General features: G+C 40.9%; 1 protein-coding gene and 1 long non-coding RNA gene across 2 annotated transcripts; one reads left to right on the forward strand and one right to left on the reverse strand.

Moving 5' to 3' along the window:
* The first annotated feature begins 759 nt into the window (after window positions 1-759).
* LOC309339878 lies at window positions 760-17,302 on the forward strand. The gene is made up of 3 exons (XR_014155598.1): window positions 760-801; window positions 1,433-1,499; window positions 16,426-17,302. It is a non-coding gene; the product is annotated as an uncharacterized lncRNA (long non-coding RNA).
* On the reverse strand, window positions 2,217-25,703 carry TMCO3 (transmembrane and coiled-coil domains 3). Its single transcript, XM_081858123.1, has 13 exons — window positions 25,601-25,703; window positions 22,980-23,860; window positions 21,335-21,514; window positions 20,232-20,423; window positions 17,696-17,824; window positions 17,314-17,406; window positions 15,778-15,964; window positions 12,150-12,267; window positions 10,314-10,509; window positions 8,252-8,402; window positions 6,473-6,552; window positions 4,720-4,869; window positions 2,217-3,131 (listed from the first exon to the last, which is right to left on the reverse strand). Exons 2-13 carry the CDS (start codon window positions 23,496-23,498, stop codon window positions 3,018-3,020), a joined length of 2,109 nt encoding a protein of 702 aa, XP_081714249.1. The 5' UTR covers window positions 23,499-23,860; window positions 25,601-25,703; the 3' UTR covers window positions 2,217-3,017.
* Between the last annotated feature and the right edge of the window lie 141 nt (window positions 25,704-25,844).

Here is a 25,844-nt window from a genome sequence, read left to right on the forward strand (position 1 = left end):
CTTTGTTTATTTGCTGCCAGTAAGCATGCATAACGAGCTGTGTAAAAGTCACTTTGCAAAGCATGTACGAGACATACTTGGACATGAGAGAACAGAGATGGTTCACTTACATGGGGTGGGGAAGGGAACAAACTATTTTGAAAGTGGGTGGACAGTTGTCCAAAGCAAATATACATCAGCTAAGTGGTAAAACAAATACTGTACAAAGAAGATGGGTGGGGGAGGAGGTCAGCCGCCCCTTCAATGTATGTTTCATTTGAGCTAATAATAGTACCTCATGCTACAAATATTGACAAGAGATTACTGATCTTAATTATCTTTATTCCCACACCAGTTTTAAGGTTAGGATGGGCTTAACAAGGACATCCTACAAATTAGACAGAAGGATGTTAGCCCCCTTGCTATTACATAAATAACATGTGTTGCAATGGAGGAGGGCAGGGGAAACAAAACTCCTGGCACTCATTCTTTCTTGCTACAGAACTAAAAGATTTATCCACTTTTCTCCTTTTTCTCTTGGGTGGTGTGTTAAGCGGTCACCCTAAGGGAAAACAGGTCCCCCCCCCCTTTACAGGATATGGACTGATCGGAACCCGTCTGTGACATCAGCTCAGAATCCCAACCTCACTTTGCAGTTGAGACCAACTCCAGTCTTGGCTCAACAGCCTTTGGGTGGCTTAGCTGCAACAGAATCAGAAAAACTGGGGCCTTAATTTATTTTTAAAAATCACGACATATTAAGACAGCAAGAAAGCAGGAGTGACAATCAGCAAAGCCTGAAGATTAACATCTGGGGAAACAGTGAGGGGACCAACAGGAAATTGCTAAGGGAGTTTTAAGCCCTTTTATTCTGTTGCAGTGGCAGTGGCAGTGGCAGAGGAAGGAGGGTGTGGGGGTTGGGGGCCGCCCCAGGTGTCATCACTTGGGGGGGGTGGCAAAATGACAAAAATACGAGTTAAAAAATATAATAAAATTGGGCTCATGAAACTTTTTAGTTCAGTCAACAAAGGCGGCTGGCACTGGGCACCACACGGCGGGGGCCAGCACTTACCGCGGGGCCTGCAGTGCGCCGGAGCCACGCGTCTCTCCTGGGAGTGACGTGGTGGCTTAGGCGCCTGCAGGTTTGGTGCTGCCTGAAATGGCATTATGGGGCTTGCGTCTGCCCACTGCCTCTCCCTCAGCTGCCCTACAGCTGAGGGGGAGGCGACCACGCAGCGCCCCCCTTCTGCAGGATGCGAGCCTTGCACTGGGCACCTGAGTGGCTAGCTACACCGATTTATATTGTTTCAGCTATGGGTGCCTTGAGTTTTAATGTTTGGTTGTGTTTTTTAATTGCTTGTCTTTTGCATTGTAACGTTCATGATACTGGTTTTTAAATTTTGGAAAGAGCTGTTATATGGCACACAAATTACTTCTCCCTCTTCATCCGCAGTTGCCGTGATCTTCATCAGAGTGCTCCCTTGTCTACATTTGATAGTTTTGGGGACTCCCTCAATGAGGTATGTAGCAGACAGAGCAGGAAGGAAGCCCTGCTGACCTGCACAAAGGCAAACCCGGGGCTGGGGAGGAAGAGGAGGAGGAGGAAGCTGGCCCGTCAGCCAGGCCACCTTCTGGACTGGTCGTGAGCAAGGGGACAGACATCTTTATCTCTCTGGGCATTAACAGATTCTAGGACACTGGTTAAAAACCAACTAAGTCACAGGGGGTGTTTCTTTCCACCAAAAGTAGCGAAAGGAATTGATTTTGATGATGTGATTTCAAAATTTGCAGAGAATAAAGTTAGGAAAGAAGGTTTTAAGTGCTTATGCTCACAATGTTAGGTAAATAAACCAGAAAATAACACTTGCAACGGTAAGTACCTCATTTTGCCTTCTTTTAATAATTTCAATGGGGGGGACACAAATTTTCCGCACCGGGTACCACCTGACTTTGCTATGCCACTGGCCACAGCACATGCAGCAACAAAGTATGGATTTTTGGAAGCTGCTCAGAGCCACTATAGCTGCATATAGAATACCACAAAGATTGTTAAAGAATCACATTTTAAATATTAGACTTGGAATCAAATAAGGTGGAATAGTTCACCATTTAGTATGTGTCTATAAGAATTAAAGACATGGACTTTCTGGTATTTATTCAATGTGACTAGATTTTGAGTTTTTCCTTCTTGCTATATAGAAGATGATTTATCCAGTGAAGCAACACAAACCTAAACATATCTTCCAAAAATAGTTTTAATTTAGTTTCAATGTCTATGTTTTGGTTTTGAACTATTAACATGATCAACACAATAAATTCTTGCTATTCATACTAAAAAGTCATTTCTGATCACAACAAACATTTTTGTCAAAAAAATGTGAGACAGATCAATGTTACAAATAACTACATTATTTAAAATGCATCAATTAAGTGTAAATATAGGCATACTAACTTTCAGTCCTTTGATAGCTGTAGTAGTTTTCAAGCTTATATTTGAATAAAAAAATTAAAGTTTGTATAGCACTGAATATATATATATATATATATATATATACTGTGGCCGTTAGATTTGGATACTAACTTATGACATAGTTCTTTAACAGTGCCACAGGCACTATAAATGTTAATTAAACTTACTACACTGACTGTAAATAACAGGTTGTATCCAGCACCACACATGTGCAAGTGGAATAGACTTCTGCTCACACTATGGGACTTCACTTTCCTCTCCCGCAGGCCCCTGTGTACCTCAAAATCTGCTCCAGGAATGATTGGGGTGGAAAGAAAGGTTGGCGAAATCCCGTTGTGTGATCAGTGTCTTTCTTATGCAGTGCAGGATTCTGCCTGATTCTCACAAAAAGGCACACCAGTCAGTTATTGGATTTGCAGACTTTTTGTAAAAGAAATAAAGCTTTTTGTGGGGGTGGACACACAGGCTCTTCCTCCCAAAATTCAGGCTATGTAGTGTGGGTGTGGGAAATTCTGCATTTGTTGATTATAAGGATGCTTTCTTCATGAAAGATTTGTACTAAGTAACTTTAGGAAATTAATCGTCTTTCAGGTCTTGGTACACATTTCATAATCGCAGCTCTCCAGAGTGCTGGTGCGAGCAATTGGCTTAGAGTAGTCACACTCAATATAAGGAGGTAGACCTAAAAATTGGGAAGCAAAATGTGTTATTTCTGTGAAGAAAAACAATCTTAGCAGAAACCCACTAAAGTATTCAAAGAGATCCTTCCACCAAGGACAGTGTCTTCTGTTCTGACAGTGGCTCTAGGCTAGGGTCTTGGGTAAAGGTCTTTCCCAGCCATGTTCCTATGCATGCAAAGTACATTATATGACGTAATTATATTTGCACACTTGTGATAGTCTTAATCCATTGTTTTTCAAAATCATGACATTTGCCGTGTTGCAGCCTTTGAATAACTTTGCCACAATACTTTTCAAAGGCATCACTTAAATGGGTGGAAATTTTCCTTGTACTAAAATAATACTCAGAACTAGCAGGTCATAAAAGTTCCATCTGGAGAAGCCATGACATCTTTACCTACCCAAACACACAGACAGATCAACGTCAACAAGAGAGTTTGAGAGATCAGGTGAAGAAGTAAATATTACTGGAGTAATGAAGACAATACAACAGTATAACAGGCCATCTGATAGTCTTCGCCCTATGGTTTTTTTATCCCTTTTTTATCAAGTGGCTCTGAAACTGCTCCACTGGGTTGCCCATTATCTGCCAGCATTATTAATATAGTTTCATTTACCAGAGGTTGCTTACGGACCTCCGAATGAAAACTCTTAAGATCTCAGCAGTCCTCTTCATCCGTCTGGGACCCATCCTTAGGCTTCTCACTCACAGAAACATTAGGCTGCTTCTGATGCTACAGCATGAAGGTAACTAAGACAATGGCAACTAGAGACAACGTAACCTACCACCCCACTTATGCAGCAGATACTTATTCAACCCCACAAGTAGATCACCACACAATGCTTAAAAGGATTGTCATTATTGTTCTATTACCAGGACTTGGAAGATAGCACAACCAAGCTCAATATGCAACAAGCAGCATTTTATGGCAAGCCACACCTTCTTATTCCTTTATTACCCATCCAACATGCCCTTTAATATTTGTCAATCTACAGCTAAAATGCTACTAGAAGTTGAGGCTGGTGGAGTCCAGCTTTTGGAATACATGTATTTGACATGGCCTAATGCAACTTTTGTGCAAATTTCCCATCAAAGAAGAATGAACCCCCAAACAGCCTTGAGGGGTTGCAAGGTAAAGTAAATGCAGGAGCTAGAATCTTTTCTCCCTTCTGAAGTGTTTTTTTTCCTACCCATGGGTGGGGAATGCAGGCCTACCACTATTTTGCAAGGGGGAACACAGCTGGGTGGGTTTGAAAAGGAAATAGAATGGAGGTAAAATGTTAACCAGCTCTTCCCCCTCCCTTTCTTCTACTAATGAAGCATTAAGACTCCAAAGCTGTTTTTGTTTAAAAAGGGGAAAAAGCTTAAAGAAGCTACCGACAACTGTGTATATAGCATCCAGTCTCAACATCCCTTAAGTTGACCATTTTACCGTACAGTATGGTTTTATTACATGCTTCAAAGTGTGAAATGGCTTTATGGCTGTGTGGGGATTTTAACTGTGGTCTCTCCTCACCCCTAAGTCTGGCACTTTAACCACACCACCAGCCTGGCTCTCCATGATATGGCTTTATGATGTCATAGCTTACCTCTCGAGAAATTATACCCGCTCTGCGCGCTCTGCTTCCCAAGACAAAGGAAAATTCACTGACTTGAGCCAAGCCTGCAGATACAATCCATTTGATGTACTGACTGCTCTTTGGAAGAATCATAGAAAGGACAAGCACTGCCAGGAAAAACTGAGAGAGAATGTTTTTAACAATGCAGTGGAAAAAACAGGAAAGTTTATGCTGCTTAAAATAAAATAAGGTTAAGAAGTTATTCAATTAACCACAGTTATCTAGTTTATACTGATTAGCAGAACAGAACAAGTCAGATTGTAATCTAGGTGATCTTTACACAGCATACTAGATTAAATTTAAAGTGTTTAGGGTTGTATCTCAGCTTTGTAACAATGAGAAAGCTGCTCACACAATAAGGCTGTCCTTTTTTTCCATTGTAGACACACTGTGCCTTCCAGAGCCTCTGCTGAGGGGCAAGGCGTCCCACAGGTGAGACCAGGAATGTGGTGCAGGGGAATTAGTGAAAACTGGGGAGCTTCCAAACAAATTTTCCCATTCCACTGCAACTCCTGCTCCACATTCCAGCTTCCAGGAGAAGCTTTTTGCAATGCTGGTGGCTATAGTAGTGAAGACTTCATAAGAAAGTTATTGCTTAAGTGGAACAACTCCTGAAAGAACTGGACACAATTCTTTCTCATTGATTCCAATAAACATGGGCTTTAACTTAGAATACCTGCTTAAATTTTATAGTTCTGGAAAAGTTTCAGTCTGGTAAAAAAACCCTCTACAAATGTATATGAAATAAGAGAAAAAGCTTACTGGCTTGTGAGTTGCAATTCTTTCAGCAGTTTGTACACTTCTGATGGGATTAAATATAGCTTCTCTTTGTATATTTTAAGCCAATCTAGTGCTTTATACTAACATTAGAGATCAAAACAATATATTAAACATAATATATTAGGGAGGCTTGCCTGGCACTGATGCAGATATCTTTTCAGTACTACATGAATATATTTCTCTGTTCCCGGACATTTAGTTGCTAATTTTCCTGCTGTCATTGCTGTCATTTATCTGAGTAATCTTCTGTAGTTCTGATAACGGAATCTGATAACTTTTTAAATATATTGTTTAATATAGAATTTCAGCCTATATATCTCACATTGGCATTTTACTGTTGTTGTTTCTTTGACTAATACAGATACAGTGGTACCTTGTGTTACGTACCGCCCCCCTCCCTTACAAAATGCTTTGGGTTAAGCACTCCGCTAACCCGGAAGTAGATGCCCCTTGTTGCGAACTTTGCCCCGGAATGCGAGTAGAAGTCGTGCTCTGGCAGCATGGCAGCAGCGGGAGGTGCCATTAGCGAAAGCGCGCCTCATGTTATGAGCGGTTTCTGGTTATGAACAGACATCCGGAATGGATTAAGTACGTAACACGAGGTACCACTGTAGTAATGATTAATAAATTACTACTGCATTCTCACAATCTGCATTCAGCAGCCTGAACCAGAGCCAAGGCTGCAGTCCTAATTTGACAAAACTGGGAGTAAACCCCACTAAATTGAGTAGGACTTTTGAGTGGACATGGATAGGATTGCATTGTAAAATAGAAACCTGTGGTTAGGTTCTTGTGGGAAAAAATCATCAGTTGTGTCCTTCATCTAGCATTCTTAAGCCACAGAATACCAGTTGCAGGGAGTGGGGTTGCAGTCATCATAGTAACATAATACAAAATATCAACCTTATTCAATTTTATTCTAAAGTACTGAATATATATATACCTTCATTATTACCACTGAAAATGTAAGGAACAGCAAGACTGTGAGTTCATATATTACAAATGTAGGGAAAACATGAAGGCCTGCAAGAGAAAAAGAAGCATCTTACAGCTATTGTGACTTTTTTCTAAACATTGCAATATTTATAAAAGAGCACAGTGATTAAATATTGACAGGAATCTTTCTTAAAGCTTGTTGTTGAGTTAAGCATGCCATAGTAAAGAATAATATTTTAGATGTTTTCATTTTACCCACGATATTAGAGAGGTTGCATAATTCAGGTGAAAGTACTATCCACCAGATGCAGTATTTCAGCCTACAGAGTCTGCTGTAGATACTGTCTCTAAAGCATAGTAGTGATGCTTACTAGCTGGTTGTTCCTGAATTAGGTAAAAAAAATAAAAAATCCTGTCAGTGATGTTACTAGGTGACTATCTTCATTGAGCTATCAACTGTGACCCAAGGTGTCACTTTTGGTCAGTTACTGCCAGCTCAGACCTCATGAGCGCATATGTGAAATTAAGATATTTTTGCCCCTACATGCATCACTGCACACTTGTTTATATTGAACTGCATTTGCCATTTTACCACCCATTCACTCATTAAAGAGATCCCTTTGAAGCATTTCGCAATCCCTTTGAACCGACCCCAAACAGTGTTGAATCATCAGCAAACATGGCCACCTCACTGCTCACCTCTAACTGTACATTGCTTGTGAACATGGCCCAATACAGATCCTTGGGAGGATTCCACTTCCCACATTCCTCAATCAGGACAACTATCCATATATTTGTACTCTCTGCTTCCTGTTATTTAACCAGTTCCTGAGCCACAAGAGGACCTTGCCTTTTAGTCAATGACTGCTAAGCTTACTCAGGAGTCTTTCATGAGGTACAGTACCTTGTCAAAAGCATTTTAAAAGTTCAGATGCACTATGGCAACTGGATCATATATGTCTATATACTTGTTGACACTCTAAGTAATAGGTTAATGGGATGGGGTGTACCCTTGCATAAGCCGTGCTGGTTTTGCTTTAGCAACAACTTGTTCTTTTATATACTTGGCCATTTTATACTTAAGAATACTTTCCACAAGTTTTCCTGGGACATAAAAGCTAACCAGCCCAAATTTCCAAGATCCTCCTTTTTAAAAATTGGTGGTACATTTGCCACTTTCCAGTCCTTAGGTATAGAAGCTGATTTGAGGGATGTTACATAGGTTCCAATTTCTTGATCTACCTTTCTCCTAGATACCATGTCACCTTCGCTCCTGTAACTATTGGGACTTCTTTCCAGTCCCTGAGCTGTGTGATGTTTCAGTTCAGTTACAAACTGACAACTCCCCTTTCCTTCAGAGAATGTGAACTGCAAACACTCTGGGACATAAAGAGCTACTTAGGTTCACATAAGGAACTTTTATCAATCCAGCTCTTCAATTCCTTTTCTTTTTATACAGTTCCACATGCTATATCACAAACTGAAAGTCACTTTAATTTCACAGGTAGTTTGTCATGTATCATGGTGGTTACCGATCAAGAATAAGCCTAATGACTTTGGAAGATCCATAGTTCTTTGGAGTCTAGTCCAATAGTTTTGTCTACCTGAATAGTTAGAATACTCATAAACATTCTGTGCCTTCACACCATGACCAGTTGATGCCAATAGGCTTCACAAGCATAATGCAATTGAAATTTATCTAGTTATTACAAATGTACATTCCTTTCCCTTTGGCTGTTATGCTGGTCAAAATAATAATCATTTATATATTTTTGTAATAAGTTACCTATAGATGCAAAGAATATGATGGCAAGAAAGTCACGTATTGGTTCAATACAGGACATAATTTCTTCAGTAACCATATGACCCTGAGAAGATATAAGTGCTCCTGCTAGAAAACATCCCAATTCCATTGAAACATCCAATAGCTCTGTGATCTGTAAGGGAGTGGAAAAGATTTTTATTACTATTTTGTGTCTATTAATTAACTTTTCATTAACCACTTTGGTTAAAAATTAAATATTACATGCAGATCTTTTAGAACACTATCCTTATTTAATGAAAACACTATAATTTCAATAATTAAAGTTAGAGGAAATAAGCAATTTTAAGACTTCTAAAATTGTAATCTTTTTGTGAGTTATAAAATGGTCTCTACCATCCTTGATTACCTGTTAGCCCAGTTCCTAAACACAATTTCACTGTAGTGAATCCACTTGAAATCCAAACTAATAACACTAGCGCCTCTCATTAAATACAAACAAAGGAAACTTACCATATTAATGTATTTAGGATGGTAATGCAATGATCTAACTACAAGTGGCCATGCACACTTGATTTTAAGAAATGTATATGAATTTTTCAAACTTACTTTTTATGCCATATCTGACACTAGCGCATTCAGCAAAAATGCCTTAGCACCAAGATATTTGCTTTTAGAAACTTGTTTTATATTACAGAGAGGTTGCTGTGTAAATCTGTAGCAGGAAGGACAAAGAGTCTTCCTGCATCTAAAAGGCTAGTTTATTGTGGCATGAGCTTTCCTGAGCAACAGTGCATGATGTAGCTGTCTAAATGGAAAGGGAGGTCAAAGGCAATGCAAAATCATTAGATACAGCTTCTGATCTAATGCATGCCAAATAACTGAAGAGTAAAAATGAACATAAGATCCAGTCAAAGCATCAAAGTATTTGCTTATATTCTGTATCTTTCTATGCCTATTCACTACTCATTTCTTCAATCTACTAGGTAGCATGGAAGGACTAGTCTACATGGACTCAGTTAACATTTGGCTCTTCCCTTCTACCCTGCAGTTACCTTCCAACCCCACCTGCCTGGATTCTTATAGCCAATCCAGGAAGGAGAGGTAGCACTGCTTATCAGCTTCCTCCTCCTTAGTCTTAGATGTAGAACCCAACAGAAAAGAAGTTGGCTCTGCCTGTCATTTGCTCTAGCGCCACCTGCTGTTGACCTCCCTGTCATCTGTCCTACTGGCCCAAATGGGTACCAGCCAACACTGGGGGGGCACCAGGAGATTTCATAGAATCATAGAATCATAGAGTTGGAAGAGACCACAAGGGCCATTGAGTCCAACCCCCTGCCAAGCAGGAAACACCATCAGAGCACTCCTGACATATGGTTGTCAAGCCTCTGCTTAAAGACCTCCAAAGAAGGAGACTCCACCACACACCTTGGCAGCAAATTCCACTGTCGAACAGCTCTTACTGTCAGGAAGCTCTTCCTAATGTTTAGGTGGAATCTTTTTTCTTGTAGTTTGGAACCATTGCTCCGTGTCCGCTTCTCTGGAGCAGCAGAAAACAACCTTTCTCCCTCCTCTATGTGACATCCTTTTATATATTTGAACATGGCTATCATATCACCCCTTAACCTCCTCTTCTCCAGGCTAAATATGCCCAGGCTAAACATGCCCATTTAACGTATCTCCTTCTCATCAAGTTGACGTAACTTCTTAGAGACAACCCAGATAACAGACTTTGACTCAGACATGGCAGGCCATGATGTCTGCAATAATGGCAGCTATATGGGTGGGACTTTAGCTATACAATGAAAGAACTTTAAGCTAGGACTATGTACGCATAAGCATTTTAAGCTATGCACAAGCATTTTTATGAGCAGCCAGCTTTCTGACCGCTCCAATATTCATTTAAAACTGGTTATTAAATTGGTTATTAAATTTGTTGACATAATGTTTTATGCAATTTACATATTCACCTATGAAGCCAGCTTCCATGAATGAAATCTACATTGTCTCCTGGAATTATTTTCAAAATTAATATATCACCATATCATGTGCAAGTTAAAAATAAAGAAATATTTGGAAAAATTACCATTAACATAAGGAACATAAAAGCAGATATTCCCAGAACTAGAATTTCCTTATTTCCTTTGCTTTCTGTATGCAACTTGCGGTAGTATGGTCCTATTAGATAAGTCTTTAAAACAAGACATATAAGCAAGACAGCAGCCAAAGAAAAGAGAATTTGTCCAATCAGCATCAATATTCTCAGTATTTCCTTGATGGTGCTAGGGAAAAAGAAGAAAAAGTCACGTTCAGTGTCATTCTAAAAGCCCTCTTAAAATGAGTTTTCTTATTAAACAGGAAAATGTGTGCATAAATCTGTATCTGTCATTTACAGTTTCCTAACCCACAATTCCTGCAAATGTTAGACTACAACTCCCATCATTCATAATCACTGGCCACACTGAAGGGGTCTGATGGAAGTTGGAGTCCAACAGCATCTGGAGAACCACAGGTTAGCCACACCTGGTCTTAAAAAAAAAACAGACTTGGGGAATATTTAAGCTAGAATAAAAGTTGAGCCTTATCTATAAATATTTTTGAAAGTGGTGTGTCTGTTTGCCCTGCCCTCTAAGCATTTGAATGCCTCTTGAGATATCATGTGGAAGTTCCTGAGGAGGAGGAGCCAGTTTTTTGTCTATGTTTAGCACTGGCCACCATTTTGAATCAAGATGATGAACCAAAATGTTCCACACTGCACCAGTGCCAAAGGATCAGAAAATATCACTGCCCACTTTGGCATGATGGTTCCAGAGAATGAGGAGTGTGTTTTGGCCTGCTTTTGGATACTGTCACATGCCATTTAGAATCTAGATGTCAGACTGAACTGTATAAATTGCACCAGTTTGGACGTCACTGAAGTTACTGTTGCCCAATTCAGCATGACAGTTCCCATGTTGAATTTGGTTTATATTTGGATACCACCAGACACCATTTTGATCCAGCTGGTATACTGAACCGTTCAAAACTGCTACTAAAAATGAGCTACTAAATGAGCTACGAAAAATATTTATAACCTAATTAAATTGACATCTGAGTCACAAAATAAATAGTATTAGGATGTATTTAACATTTAAGCCCTATGCATGTACAATTGATAAAGGTAAAGGTAAAAGGTACCCCTGCCCGTACGGGCCAGTCTTGCCAGACTCTGGGGTTGGTGCGCCCATCTCACTCAAGAGGCCGGGGGCCAGCGCTGTCCGGAGACACTTCCGGGTCACGTGGCCAGCGTGACATCGCTGCTCTGGCCAGAGCCAGAGCCAGAGCCAGAGCCGCACACGGAAACGCCGTTTACCTTCCCGCTAGTAAGCGGTCCCTATTTATCTACTTGCACCCAGGGGTGCTTTCAAACTGCTAGGTTGGCAGGCGCTGGGACCGAACGACGGGAGCGCACCCCGCCGCAGGGATTCGAACCGCCGACCTTTCGATCGGCAAGCCCTAGGCACTGAGGCTTTTACCCACAGCGCCACCTGCGTCCCTTTTGTACAATTGATAGCATGCACCAATTTCTTGGCCAGTGCCCTCTTCAGGAACTTACATATCAAACTCAGTGAAATTCAAAGAGCAATTTGAAGGTAGAAGAGCCAGACTAATGAAAATAAAGTTGACATAGAAACTCCAATGTATTTACGGTTGCAATTCATTTGCACCTCTGAACTGTAGCATGGAAAGCCAGTAATTATGTACCATATGTCAACAGTAAATTAGTTATTAGATGTATGATAAAACACTTCATTGCATTCACACTTTAAGAGACATGCAGCATGAAGGAAAATAAACATACCATGTACACAGTCCTGAAATCCTTGGAGAAAAGACAGGCTAAAAATGTAATGAATAAAAGCAAACGAATGAACTTTGTTACCTGGAATGTGTGCCAACACCTGCTTGAATAAGAGTTGGCATAACAGCTATAAACAAGCCAAGCTGTACATCCTGCATAACCAACATTGCAAGCAGAACACTGCTGTAATCAATATCTCCTGGGAGATTAAAAAAAAGAGGCAGATGTTAAATATGTTCAAGAACTGCAATACAGTATTAATAGCATCCATTTCCTTGATAATGATTTGCCATTTATCATGAACTTGTTATATAATATCTATTTGGACGGAACTCATACATGTGAAAGTATTACTGGGTGACCTTGGGCCAGTCACACTTCTTTGAAGTCTCTCAGCCCCACTCACCTCACAGAGTGATTGTTGTGGGGGAGGAAGGGAAAGGAGAATGTTAGCCGCTTTGAGACTCCTTAAAGGGAGTGAAAGGCAGGATATCAAATCCAAACTCCTCCTCTTCTTCTTACAGAAAGAAAAATAAAATGAGTGTCTAAGAAAATGTGCGCAAGAAGGCATGACTTTCAGAATATCTATTATTGAATGGCAAATCAATGGAAAGGTCATTTTGAGCCCCAAAATACAAGCCAGTACAATACAAATACAAGCCAAGTTCCAACCTAATTTTGTTGCCATGCAATTTATGCTGCTGCATATCTGCTGGATCCAAGATTCAAGGGCAGAAATGTAAGTGATGACCGCACTGCTTCTGTGTTTGACTCCATTACAAAACAAGCAGCACAATTAGAGTCTGATGAGGAAAGCTTGCTTTCTGCAGAGTACAGAACCTATTGGGCCAACATATTCGACAGAGCATCTGGGATTCTGCCAAGCGTAACCTTCCTGCAACATAGTGGCAAGACCTATGCACAATACAGTCATACCTCGGGTTAAAGCCGCTTCAGGTTGTGTTTTTACGGGTTGTGGACTGCCGAAACCCGTAAGTACCAGAACGGGTTACTTCCAGGTTTTGGCAGTCACGCATGCACAGAAGCACTAAATCGCACTTTGTGCATGCACTTTGCGCTAAATCGCTACCTGTGCATGCGCAGACGCAGGTTGCGAACATGCATCCTGCACGGATCACGTTTGCAACCTGAGCGTCCAGTGTACAGCCTCTCCTGTCTCTTACCTACTTCAGATTCCTCCCCCTTCTGTAGCACGTGAAAGAAGCTGGTCTATGTTTTGAAACACACCAAAACAAGAAATAAACTGACATGTGGAAGGTTAGAAGCTTGTTTCAACTTGGGCAAACCTTCTTAGAAGTCAGTCCATGATAAATATGATGGGAAATATGAAGAAACTGAAATTTATTGATAGAATAAAGACTAAATTTCACGTGGGGTTCAGTAAGTTTTGTTCCTTCTCCCCTCTTTTTCTGAGCTCTTTTTATGTCTGCTTAACACTGTGGAGGACTGGAGAAGACGTAATAGTTTTTAAGAATAGTCATTTGTTTCACAATAATGTTGATGGTTTTTCTTCTTATTTTTGCCTGCTCCACATACGCTTGCAAAATCATAGAGATGAACTTCCTTACAGTCGAGCAGCTTATAACTCCATTTGGAACAAAGACTTTAAAAAACAAATTAATAATTATTGTCTGAATAAAATCTTCTTTTAAAATACCAGTCATATTTCTGTGGTAAACCAAGCTATGCATAATGTATTTTATGTTCCTAAAGTATCAAACTGACTTTCAATATGTAAAGAGTACTGTTAAAATGTATTGCATTTTTTTCTGAAAATGTCCATTCCTCACCCCCACCCCCTAAAAGGTATGGGTTTCTTTGCGGCTTCAAAATTCCTGGAAATTTTACAAATCCAGTAGTTCCCCAGCAGCTTACATTCAGAGGCATGCTGTCTTTTCTCTGAACCTGGAGTTAGCATACAGGGGTGGACTTTGGTAATATGGTGCCCTGAGCAAGGACAAAATTTGGCTCCCTAAATATTTATTTGGTGCCCTCCCCCCTCTTGCCTTTCATTTTGCTCTCAAGTGCACTACATCATAGTTGCAGAAATTCAATCACCTGCCTGACCAGGGCCTAACTTTGAGTAGGTACCAGCATAAATATTGATTTGTTTGTTTGTTTGTTTGTTTGTTTGTTTGTTTGTGTTTGTTTGTTATTTGATGATGTGCCCCCTTGGCTCAGTGCCCTGTGCAGGGGAACTGCCCACACCTCCCTAAGTCCGGCTCTGTAGCATATCTCCATGACTAGCAGGCATTTATAGTCTTATCCCCCATGAATTTGTCTAATTTCCTCTAAAAGCCATCTAAGTTGCTGACCATCCACACTCTTGTGGCAATGAATTCCATAGTTCAACTATGTGCTGTGTAAATAATTGTTTCCTATTGGGTGTCCTGAATCTCCTACAATTCAGTTTGTAGTATTATGGGAGAGGAAGAAAAACTCCTCTAGCTCTCATCTGCAACAGCTGTACGCAACTCATGATTCAGTTCCATAATTAGCCCATTCATCATACCAGGCAGATGACAAAATATCATTGAAAATATAAAGCTACACATGTAGATGTATTAACAGGATTCTATTAAGATGTCTTATTCTCAAGCTTTTATAACAAAACAAATTCCTTCCAGTAGCACCTTAAAGCTTCTCTTTGGAAAGAGAAGCTGCTGAATTACAACTTATCACCAAACTTAAAACCATGGAGAAACCTGGTCTGAACAAAGACCTTGGATTCTTATCTCATTATACATGACAAAGCCATTTTTCACCCCTTGCTTTTTCCTGTAAGACCTATTGCAGTCGTTAAGAGTCGTCAACAGGCTCATCACAGCTATCTGCCAATCACCCATTCCCACCACCCTTCTGAGTAATACCCCTCCCCACCTTCTCACTATATAGAAGGGTCTGGAAACTTCTGTTTCAGTGTATCTGAAGAAGTGTGCATGCACACGAAAGCTCATACCAAGAACTGACTTAGTTGGTCTTTAAGGTGCTACTGGAAGGAATTTGTTTTGTTTTGACTATGGCAGACCAACACGGCTACCTATCTGTAACTCAAGCTTTTATATTTTCAGTAGAATATATCTAAGCCTGCATCTATGCTTTTCTAGAAGTCTATTACAATACATGTCTCTTGAGGCTTGCATTTCATAGAAACCAACTTATCTCGCACAGAAAGCATTATGGAGTGCTGTGATTAGACATGCTGCAAGATAAGTTTTGTTAACTCAGATATCGGCTGAGAAACTAGGGATAGAATCTTCAGAAATTATTAACTGCATGGAAGGCACTGCATGGATTATTAACTGCATGGATCTCAAACCTAGCCTTCCAGACACTTTGGACTACAACTCCCACAATTCCTGACCATTGGTCATTCTTACCAAGGTTGATGGAAGTTGTAGTTGAAAACATTTGGAGGGTACCAGGTTGGAGAATATGATGAAAAGTGAAGGGCAATCTGAAAATTCGGCAAAAATAAATGGATCCTATAACTTAATGGGTAAAGAACTCAGGTTAGGACCATCACTATGCGAAACTCTCATTATTTAACTGGAAGTTAACTGATAGTTAAGAGCACCCTTCTATGACAATTAAAAGTTCATCAGTACCTTTTAAGGTTAGTTCTTTTTGCCCATGTGTCTGGGCTAAAATTAAATGGAAGAATTCAGTAGGTTAAGGATCCACCTACCTTCTTTATCTCCCCGAGCACTCCCTGCAAGGAATCTGGATACCAATGGTGTGCTTGATAATGATAAACAAGTAGCAATGAAAACACTCTGTGTTGCTCTAATTTGTAGCAAGTGTCCCCACAGTAAGCCAAATGCAATCATCAGGAATGTCATGTAACAGGGTCCTTGCAATGATATCTTCCACACCTTTGAGAATAATGGTCACTTAGATTAGCATAATACTATTTCAACATTGCAACTGTATTTATCCTTTAAATTTTATGCTAATTTTTTATGCAATACACCTTCAGAATATATAGATCCTGAGAGTTCTTTAGACAACCAAAACTTTGTTTCTGGATCTATTTAACAATATGAATTCCAAAAAAATAAGAGTTCCCCCTCCCCGGCAAATAGATTATATTATGCTATAGATTATGAACTGGGAAACTCACACCTGCTTAATGCAACCCTTGTCCTCGATGTTTAACTGAAAAAAGTGCTAGGATATATATTATTACAAGCAGAAAACAAACAATCCTACACTACTGAGTAAATTGTTAACTTGTGTTCAAACAGTAAATAAGCTGTCAGTAAGGCAATAACTCTTTAGCATGCAAGCATTCCCATATAAAATTTATTTATAGTAGCTTGATGGACTCTTTCAGCTCACAGCTCCCAAAGTGGAGTCCAGAGGCAAAGCAAGATGTGGAATGACAACCCAACGAAGTGTTAAAGGGGCTGTGATGAACACAACTATGCTCTAGCAAAGAAGCTTGGAAAGAATTAAAAGCTGAGCGCAAGCTGGAAGGTCAGTGGAAAGAGAATGTAAAAAGGAGTAGTAATTGAGAAGAAAGAAAAATGGTACAAACAGGTTTGCCACCTCGGTGAGAATCCAGGCAGAAGAGCAATATTAAATTGCCAGGCTAACACCACCTACTCTGCCTATCCGACTTTCAGACTTTCAAGACTCTTGCACTGCCCTGGAGGTACTTTCCCATTCAGAGCTGTTTCTGTAGCTTCCACCTTACTGCTCTTCTGACTTGCCTAGTTATGATGCAGTCGCAATAGTCTCTCTTTTCTCAGTCTCTAGCTCTGTTTTTTGTCCCTAGGTGGCTGCAGCCTTTGCACCTGGGGGCCAATCATGCCCTAAATATGAGTCCTACCCACTTCAGACTATGGCTCTATCACAGTGTTCTCAGCATGCTAGCTTTCCACGTGCAAGGATTTTAATTTGGACAGAAGAGCATCTGAGCCCACATGTGCCATCTGAAGTGGTATAACCCAGACACAAATCTGCCACCTCAGTGAGAACTAGGCCTCTGTGTCTATGTATTCTAGGAGAACACGTGTTTATTTTCAAAAAAATAACCCTCTGGAAACTGTAGAAGTCTTTTAAAAAGAGGTGTTAAGAGAACAAACAAAAAATTATTAAAACAAAATGTCTAGTCAAGCAACATTTTTTAAAAAATCATGCAAATTTGAACAATCCAAAATGCTGTTTTTCTCTTGGATTATTTGCAATGCTGATGCACATACATTGTATGGAGCAATACCTTTCTTAATCTTTCCGGGGAAAACTCCAAGCCAACGAGGAACAGTGTGTAGAACACACCAAATTCTCCCAGTGTCTCTACTTGCACAATTGACTGAAAAACACAAGTTTGTTCAGTTGCCACAGGTAAGTCTTTTTAATTGTCTCAAAATATAGTCAGCTTCTGCAAAAGTAGTAACTAGAAGTTCAGTCATGCTATACATACAGTATCTGCTTACATCTTACTTCCACAATAAGGAAAGCATACATAAACCCCTTAATTCCCTTACTTCTCCAGAGCAGATTTTGGGGCTGTACAGGACTGGGGGGGGGGGGGGGAGGAGTAGCCCTGGTGCATAAATTAATATCAGCTTATGTAGCATTGTACCTCTCCAAAATCTTACCTTAATGCTGTTTAATCCTGATGGTCCTAAGAGTACTCCACAAATAATGTATCCAAACATAGTTGGTAATCCTATTGTTGTACATAACCATCCACAAGGCAAAGATAGCATTCCTATGGTGACAATATCCTAATAAATAAAACAAAAATAAAATAAAAATGTTCCACACACATATGTCAACATGCAAAGCAAGGGAACATACTACTGATCCAGGAAGGAAGAGGTTTCATGGATCGTCACTGGGCCTTTTCATGGAACACTGCATTCCTGAAACACTACCTGGAGTTGAGTGGGACGAGGAGCAAGCCGTGGGCTCGCATGCTCTCCCTCTGTGAAACCTCTTGGGAGAGATTAAAAAACTATCACTCATTATGCATATGAAACATGAAATGAAAATAAAGCTGGTGTTAATATCAGTTGGAAAATGCTTATACCAACATTTTTACAACAACAAAATACTGTATTTTTGTCATTAGTCCTTATGTGTGGATTTTCGTTTGTTCAGGCTAACTCCTAATACTAATATTCAAGGCTTTTCCCCCTAACAGAACAGCGTTCTGTCACCTCTCAGCTGGGCCCCAGAAGTTGGGGGAGAGGCTTGACCAACAAAGCCTCACTGCACCCCCAGCTCATGAGGACATCCTCCCAGCAGCGTAGCGTGGGTTGTCAGCACCCGGGGCAAGGCAAGTAATTTGCGCCCCCTAACCCGGGGCAAGGCAAGTAATTTGCGCCCCTAACCTGCCGCTGCTGCCAGCTTCTTCTTGCTGCTGCCTGGGCTGCTGCCATGGGGCTCTGCTACAGCCTGCACCCAAGGCTCTTCGGTGACTCCGGAGGCAGCGAGTGCGCCCCCCCCCAAATGTTGCGCCCAGTGCGGCTGGCCCCCCCTGCACCCCCCACGCTATGCCACTGCATCCTCCCCAGAGCCTGAATATGAGGGCTCTGGAGAGGGTCTCCTCGTGAGCTGGAGGCACAGCAGGGCTTTGCTGAGGCTCTTCAGCCTCCTGGCTAACAGCTGGTGTGTGGGAAAGCCATGCCTCAAATGAGCAAGCCCCGAGCTGCTCTGGCTCACACTAGTCAGAGAGACATATGGGGGGGGGGTTGCTCATTAAGCTGATCAGCTGAGGCACAGAAGCCTCTCCACACTTCAGCTGAGCCGGAGAGGTGCATGGGGAGGGGGGCCATTAAGCTGGTCAGCTGCGGTGTGGAAAGCTCCCCTTGCCTCAGGTGAGCAGCCTAAGCAAGCCTCTGGCTGGCAAGGAGAGGATCACTGAGGTGGGTTCTGCTGAGGCATGTGCATTCCAACACCTTTTTCTCTAGGAAAAAAAACCACAACTAATATTGCCCTTTGTTGGTACTGGTTTCACAACAATTCCATTTCATTTGTGAGCTGGTTGAGCAGCCCAGGGTGCATTTATGGGGCATATCACATTCTTATTTGGGTTTAATTTTCCCCCCCCATAGCTGTGAATGGAATCAGATCACAAGTTCTAAATTCATTTTTTATGCCAGCTGTCACTAAAAATTAACCCAGTACAGCTCTGTAAGAACAGCTGCTGTAGTTATGGCACACAGAGCTCAGATCGGAAGCTCTTGCATACGCAGGAGCTCCTATATGAGCAAGGACTTCCCTGCTGCCTTTAGTGTCAAGGGGAGGCATAGGTAACCTCGGCCCTCCAGATGTTTTGGGACTACAACTCCCATGATCCCTAGCTAACAGGACCAGTGGTCAGGGATGATGGGAACTGTAGTCCCAAAAAATCTGGAGGGCCAAGGTTGCCTATGGCTGGTCAAGGGCAACTCAAAAATAAACTCAGCTTCTGCAAAAATGAGGGTGATGGGAAAGAGCTTTGACTTGGAGCCATAGAGCCACCCTATAATTTTTTCTGCATTAAAAGCAGATGGAGGGATCATAGTAGTATTTTATACTACTTTTAGTACCAGAACTCAGACTTCTCATTTATATATAATGGGACTGTAAAAAGGTTGACATGTTTAATAATGGAGCCTGTCTAGAAGTCTCTTTCAGTTAAGGCAGAGTGATATCTACATCAAATAGCTACATTGTATATGGCAATTACCATCCTGTTGAGGGTACTCCGCGTGGCAAACACAAGTTTGTGGTTGAATAATCTCTATAACAACCATCCAGGGCAGAGTCTAAGAAGATGCTTCACAGTATTTCAGATAAAAGAATGATCTTGAGATAATCATACAAGCTAGTGCAGTCCAATGTAGGACCTAAAATCACAATTTTTAATTCTCAGAAGTAGAGGAAATTAATATTCATTATTTTCTGCCATTTTTGCCAGGTTTCAATACCAGCATTTTTAATTTGGGAAAACCCAGTAGTATTTTAAGATATGACAGCAATAAAAAGTTCCTAACACCCGGATATAACACAATTACAAACTGGTATTGGTAAATAACTTTAATATGTTCATAATTGTTTATATTTCTGTCTTTTGAAATGTAAGTATACACACAATACTTTTAATTTAGTTCTATTAATATGCTCAGCCCTATTTACATACATTACCTTTATAAAATGATGATCCGCACGTGGAATGGTAGAGTCTCTGGGCTTAGTAAGTATGTACTGATTGTTTTGGGAATCAATAAGCATGCTTAGACCCAAATCATCTTCTACTACCCGTTTTGAAATATTTCTTTTAGTATCTGCTTCATCTTCTTCTACTCTTAAAACAGCTTCAAAATTCACTCCCCTCACCTATCAAGGAAGCAAAGGTTTTTCATTATTGTCATCTATTTATTATGCCATTTTTTTTTGTTTTTAGAGTTTAAAAGGAAATAATAATAATGAGCAAGCAATCCTATGGTCTCAGAGGTGATCCTCAGAGGTCACAGAACAGTGTGGACCTCCCTCTCTGTGGGCAGAGATCTGGCCCTGGAAGCCTTCTGATTGTGGCTGAAGAAACATCCATAGGTACCTCTCCAATGTGGTTTTTATGGAGAGAGATGGTCCTTGAAGTATTGCAGTCCTGAGCTGTTTAAGGCTTCATAGGTCAAACCCAACACTTTGAAGTGGGCCCGGAAGCCAGGATCGGTTTAATATGCTAAAACCCTTTTGCCCCAGTGAGCAACCTAGCTGCTGAATTCTGCACCAGCTGAAGCTTCCAAAGAGTCTTCAGAGGCAGCCCTGCATATAATGCGTAGCAGTAATCCAGTCTATTCTTACAACACCAGGATTTCAATTTTTATAAATTGTTTTTATAAATTGTTTGTACAGTATTGCCTTAATAACCTCTAGGTCAGAGATATCAATCTTGTGTTTCCCTTACATTGCCATTTTTTATTCTAAAAGTTTCTAGCTTTGCTACTTTTAATTTCTACAGTTATGTGGGTTACATACAAGCTACTATGTATTTCTCGCCTCTCACCACTGAAGAAAACTTGCAGTTGGTGTCTTGGAATCCTCCCCATTGCATTGGATTTCAAATTAGAATTTACCGTATATTGCAACAAGAAATGAAAGTCTTCTTATTTATTCTGCCAATATGCCACTTAATTGGAGAACATAACATAAAAATACTTAATAAGAATACTTCTGATAAATTGTTATATAAGATAGTAAGTAGCAGAACTCAATCGCTATAAAAATCCCTCTCTAGATAAACTTACTGACTTGTTGTCATCAAAGGCATGCTCTCCTATTTCCTCTTCAAGCCTATCAGCTGCTTTTCTTACATCTTCAAGAATCTCATCAAGAATGGATAAACTTTTATTTTGATGCTGCATGTTTTTCAGGGCTTCAGCCTGGTGTTTCTCTGCTGCTAGAAGTTCAACATATTCCGTTTCTTCCTGTTAGAATTCATTAAAAAAATTCTAAGATATTTTTTCAAAGCTGACATTCACAAGATGAACATTTCATTTTGTCAAAGTTCTTACAAAACTTTTAAAAAGCTGCAGAACAAATACTTCATATAAAGAGCTTCCTGAGGTCCTTAAATTGCCTTTCAGCTCTAGATCCTCAATAAAGCTGGAGTGAAATCCTTAAAAAGGCCATTTTATAATAAGGACAGTCAACATATGCAGAGTGTTTACTCCTTTCAGTAGCCATTATTTATTAACTGTTATGTATTTATATCCCACTTTTCACTTAGGAAGTACAAGATGACATACATGTCTTAAGGGTGAAATATAGCAATTTACTCAACATCACCAGTGATTTTATGGGGAACTATAAGGTACAACATAACATCTCTCTAGGTATAAAAATGCAAGCCAATATTTCTCTCCTCATTTTATTATGTGGTTATTGTCATTCTGCAGCCACCCCTTCTCATGACCACACTGCTGGAAAAGGAGTTCCAGTGACAATGACAAAAGAGCAGTCTCACTGACTGTATATCCTCTGCTGTCATAACAACTTTTATGGGCATGCATGCACTTCTTTCCTTACTTAAGAAAGGCATCTCCTTGCCCAGCAACAGTGGAAGTAGCAGATTTTTAATTCTGGATGATAAGGGGCTTTGGCCACCTTGTCAAGAGCTAATGAAGTTTGCTTCTATCAAAGGCTTATAAACCTAACAAATGATAGGACCAAACGTGTTTGAGAAATATTTTGTCTACTATTTGGACAGATGGAACAAGAACTTGACACTTAATATTGCATTTGAAAGCGGAATAGTAGTTCTTACTACTGAATGTCATAACTCACTATGGGTCAGTTACTGGGCATTTTTGGTTGTGGAGTATGCAGCAGCCTGCCCAATCAGTCATGAGTTTCTGTTCTGTCTGGGCATCATACATAGATGTGCCATTTGCATAACATCTATGGCCCAAATATGACCACTGATAATATGGGGAATTTTACACGCATTGGCTTTCTTTGCAACTTTGGCCCTAAAGGCAATACCCAGTGTTGATCATACTCGGAATAGAGCCACTGGAATAAACAGACTTAATAGGTCTACTCAGAGTATAACACCAGATATTGCCCTAAGCCAGTGTTTCCCAACCTTCTGCCTCCAGCTGTTTTTGAACTACAACTCCCATCATCCCTGACTAGCAAGACCAGTGGCAAGGGATGATGGGAATTGTAGTCCAAAAACAGCTGGAGGCACAAGGTTGGGAAACACTGCCCTAAGCAAACCATTATCTCAGAATTAATGTGATGGGTGTGATTCCCCCTTCTCCACCAAGCACAGCCAGCAAGTTTGTTGAAACCAACCTAATACTTTGTTGAAACCCGTCTATAGGTGGTAGCTACCTTGACATCCTTTCGTTTTATAACATTAAATTTTTAGCTGCAAAGAGAACTAACCTTTATTGCTGCTTCCCTCAAAGCTTCCAATCTCTGCCAACTACTTTCCTTCATGTTCACAACATCTTTATAATCACCTTGTAAAGCTCTTTGGAGTCCGTAGATTGCTTGAAATACAGAATTTTCACTTTCATTCAGCTCCTTTTGAAAAATTTCAAATGTGTGGACCTGAAAAGTTCTTTCTGCAAGTGACAGCCCCGAGTCCTTTTCTACTGCTCTTATTGCACTTTTTAGTTTGTTGAGAACCACATTCTTTTGACGCAGGAGTCCAGATAGCTTTCTGCAGTTTTCTACAAGCCATTGTTTCCTCTGTGTAGCAGCAACTCCTCTACCACGATGCAGTTTTATTGCATGTTTCACTATATCCTCATGTTCCACAGGTGTTATTAGTTGACAGCAAAACAATGAAGCCAACACCCATAAGGAAATAAATCCAGTTACCTTCATGGTCCAATTATTACCAATCATAGGAAAGCAGTCAGAAATTATGCCAAACTTTCCATTATATGCTTTTTGCATCTCAAATATATATACAGTGTGATCAATTAATAAAAATTAGCTGTCATTCTTAGTATACTGCTGAACCACTGAAACAAATATGAATTCAAATTCCAGAAACCAGGAGATGAAAATACCTTAAGCACTGCACATTCTTCTTTCTTCAAGGTTACACTGCTTTTTATGAAAAACATATTCTGTCTTGGTCTGCTTTTTGTCCAAAACATAGCACTAGCTAACATCTATCAAGATGGAAAGAGGTTCTACTGAAAAATATTTTAATTTATTTTCCTTGAATTATATCAAATACTCTTCAATTAATTTTCACTAATGGAATGGTTGCTTGATCTTCTTATATGGACAATAAATGATGATTCCCAACTCTGCATTTCAAAACAAAAAGTAAAATGGCTACTTACTGAGAGGTTTTTTTATTATAATCAAGCAGTATTCAAATATTGTTAAATGAATAAAATAAAGTACAATTGATTACAATATTTTAATTTCCTAGTAACTAACCTAGACTGCTCCCACCTCCATTGCTTTTGTTATTGTGCTCCTTTTTCCTGCAACACCTCATGCTCTCTACTTGTCAAGCAACTTCCTTCTCGCAGTCAACAATAGTGAACATTTCCCTGACCTCTTCCTTTCCAAATCTCTCTGGTCTACATAGATCGTAAACCCATTAAAGTCAAGGGCTGTGGCATGGCTTTGTTCTGTACAATAACCGGGAATATGTGATGCTGCAAATCCATATTGTTATGGAGTGGTCTGGAGATCTAAGTTTTGGAACTCTGGGGCAGCTCCTTGATCTCCTGCTGTTTGCTCTTCCCCAAAAAACCTGTTGTTGTTTTACTTTGATGATAAGATGGTGGATCATAGTGTTGGTGAGATCCCAATGTACCCACTGCCTTAATTTCCCAGAGGCATCTATACATATGAAATAAGGACATGCAAATTTGGGCTCAAGTGCCCTGCCAAGTGTGTTAAACAGCAGTGGGTAGCCATTAAGACTTCAGATCCACCAATCCTGTCAAGGATAGCTCCAGGTTTTCAGGTACTCCCAAGCAAGACTTATTCCTCACAGTAAGATCACATTCCTTACTTCCATAATACTCAGTTCACTAAATACTGGGGAAAGAGGAAGAAGGGTAGATTAAAGATTGTGCTGGAGCTATGACTCAATTCAGCATCCCCTTCAAACATCTATGGACCCCAGGGAGTAGTCTGATGACCTTGATTGCTGCTGCCACCAACTTCTTACATATATATATGGGAGAACATCTAGTCCCAGGAAAGGCGTTTATGAAACGGTCATTAAACACTAGTTATAGCAGACCATTTACATCTGCCCTGACCAAGGTGCATAAAGGTGTATATCCTTTCCGTCCATTGGAAGGAAGAAGCGGCGTCCACTTCCCAAGCTCCCAACGCCGCTTGCTTTAAAGGGCAGGGCAGGTCCAGCAGCAGGGAGAGCAGCAAGACACACCATTATTCCCTTGGTGCTAAAGATGTAACAAATAGTAGAGATTTGGTGGGGAGGAGGGAGGGAGAGGAAGAAGCCACCCCCACCCCACCCCTCTTTTTCGGGAAGGATCCAACTCGCTAACCACCACTATCTGGTCCTATACTCAAAATAACCAACAACAAAACTCAAGTCCAGCGCTGCTTCCTTTATGACGCCACCTTCGGAGCCAAATCCTGGGGCTGAGGTCACTTCAGGGCCCCCACCCAATAAAACATCGGAAGGGTCCAGCCCAGGCATGGGTGTAACCATGATTTATTTTGAGGGGGGGGCAGGCATTATGTTAGGGGAGGCAGAACCAAGTTATCTGCGACGCAGCTGATCAGTCAGTTATTTTTATTTTATTTATCTAACGGGCCCCCGGCTCTGAAGTTGACGGACACTGCCACTCAAATCGTGTCATGAGCTCACACGCGAGGGTGGGCCGCCGAAGGCGATTCAGGATCCGGTTTCGGAGCCTCTTCCTTCTTTCATTTCAAGCCTGGATCCCTCAGTCTCTTCAGGGCCGACAGGAAAGTGAGGGAAAGAAGCGGGGGGGGGGCGGGGCGGGCGAACGACATAGCTCTTCCTCTCTCTACCCCACCTCGCAACGCCTCACCTGCACGGGAAGGTCCCACCGCAGCCGAGCCACCGCCGGAGAAGCCGAGCCACGTCCCCATCCTCCTCACCTCCACGCCGCCTCCCTTCCTCGTTCTCTCAGGTGACCAATAGAATCCCTCGGAGGAGCCGCCTAGCCAAGCTCGCGCCCCGCCCTCAGCCAACCAGAACGGAGGGCTCCGCCCCCTCTCCATAACGAACCCCCCTGCCATTACCTCACCCGTCAAAAACAACCACTCGGCTTC

The sequence above is a fragment of the Podarcis erhardii genome (assembly GCF_964252035.2).
Source record: "Podarcis erhardii genome assembly, chromosome: 4".
NCBI lineage: Eukaryota > Metazoa > Chordata > Lepidosauria > Squamata > Lacertidae > Podarcis > Podarcis erhardii.

What these genes read in the sequence shown, in the direction of transcription:
- TMCO3 (XM_081858123.1), bottom strand. Translation starts at nt 23,498, where the DNA reads ATGCAAAAAGCATATAATGGAAAGTTTGGCATAATTTCTGACTGCTTT. An exon ending in CCTTTGATGACAACAAGTCA is followed by an intron (nt 20,424 to 21,334) that starts GTAAGTTTATCT and finishes CTTCCTTGATAG; the next exon opens with GTGAGGGGAGTGAATTTTGA. An exon ending in CCCCGGAAAGATTAAGAAAG is followed by an intron (nt 15,965 to 17,313) that starts GTATTGCTCCAT and finishes TTATTCTCAAAG; the next exon opens with GTGTGGAAGATATCATTGCA.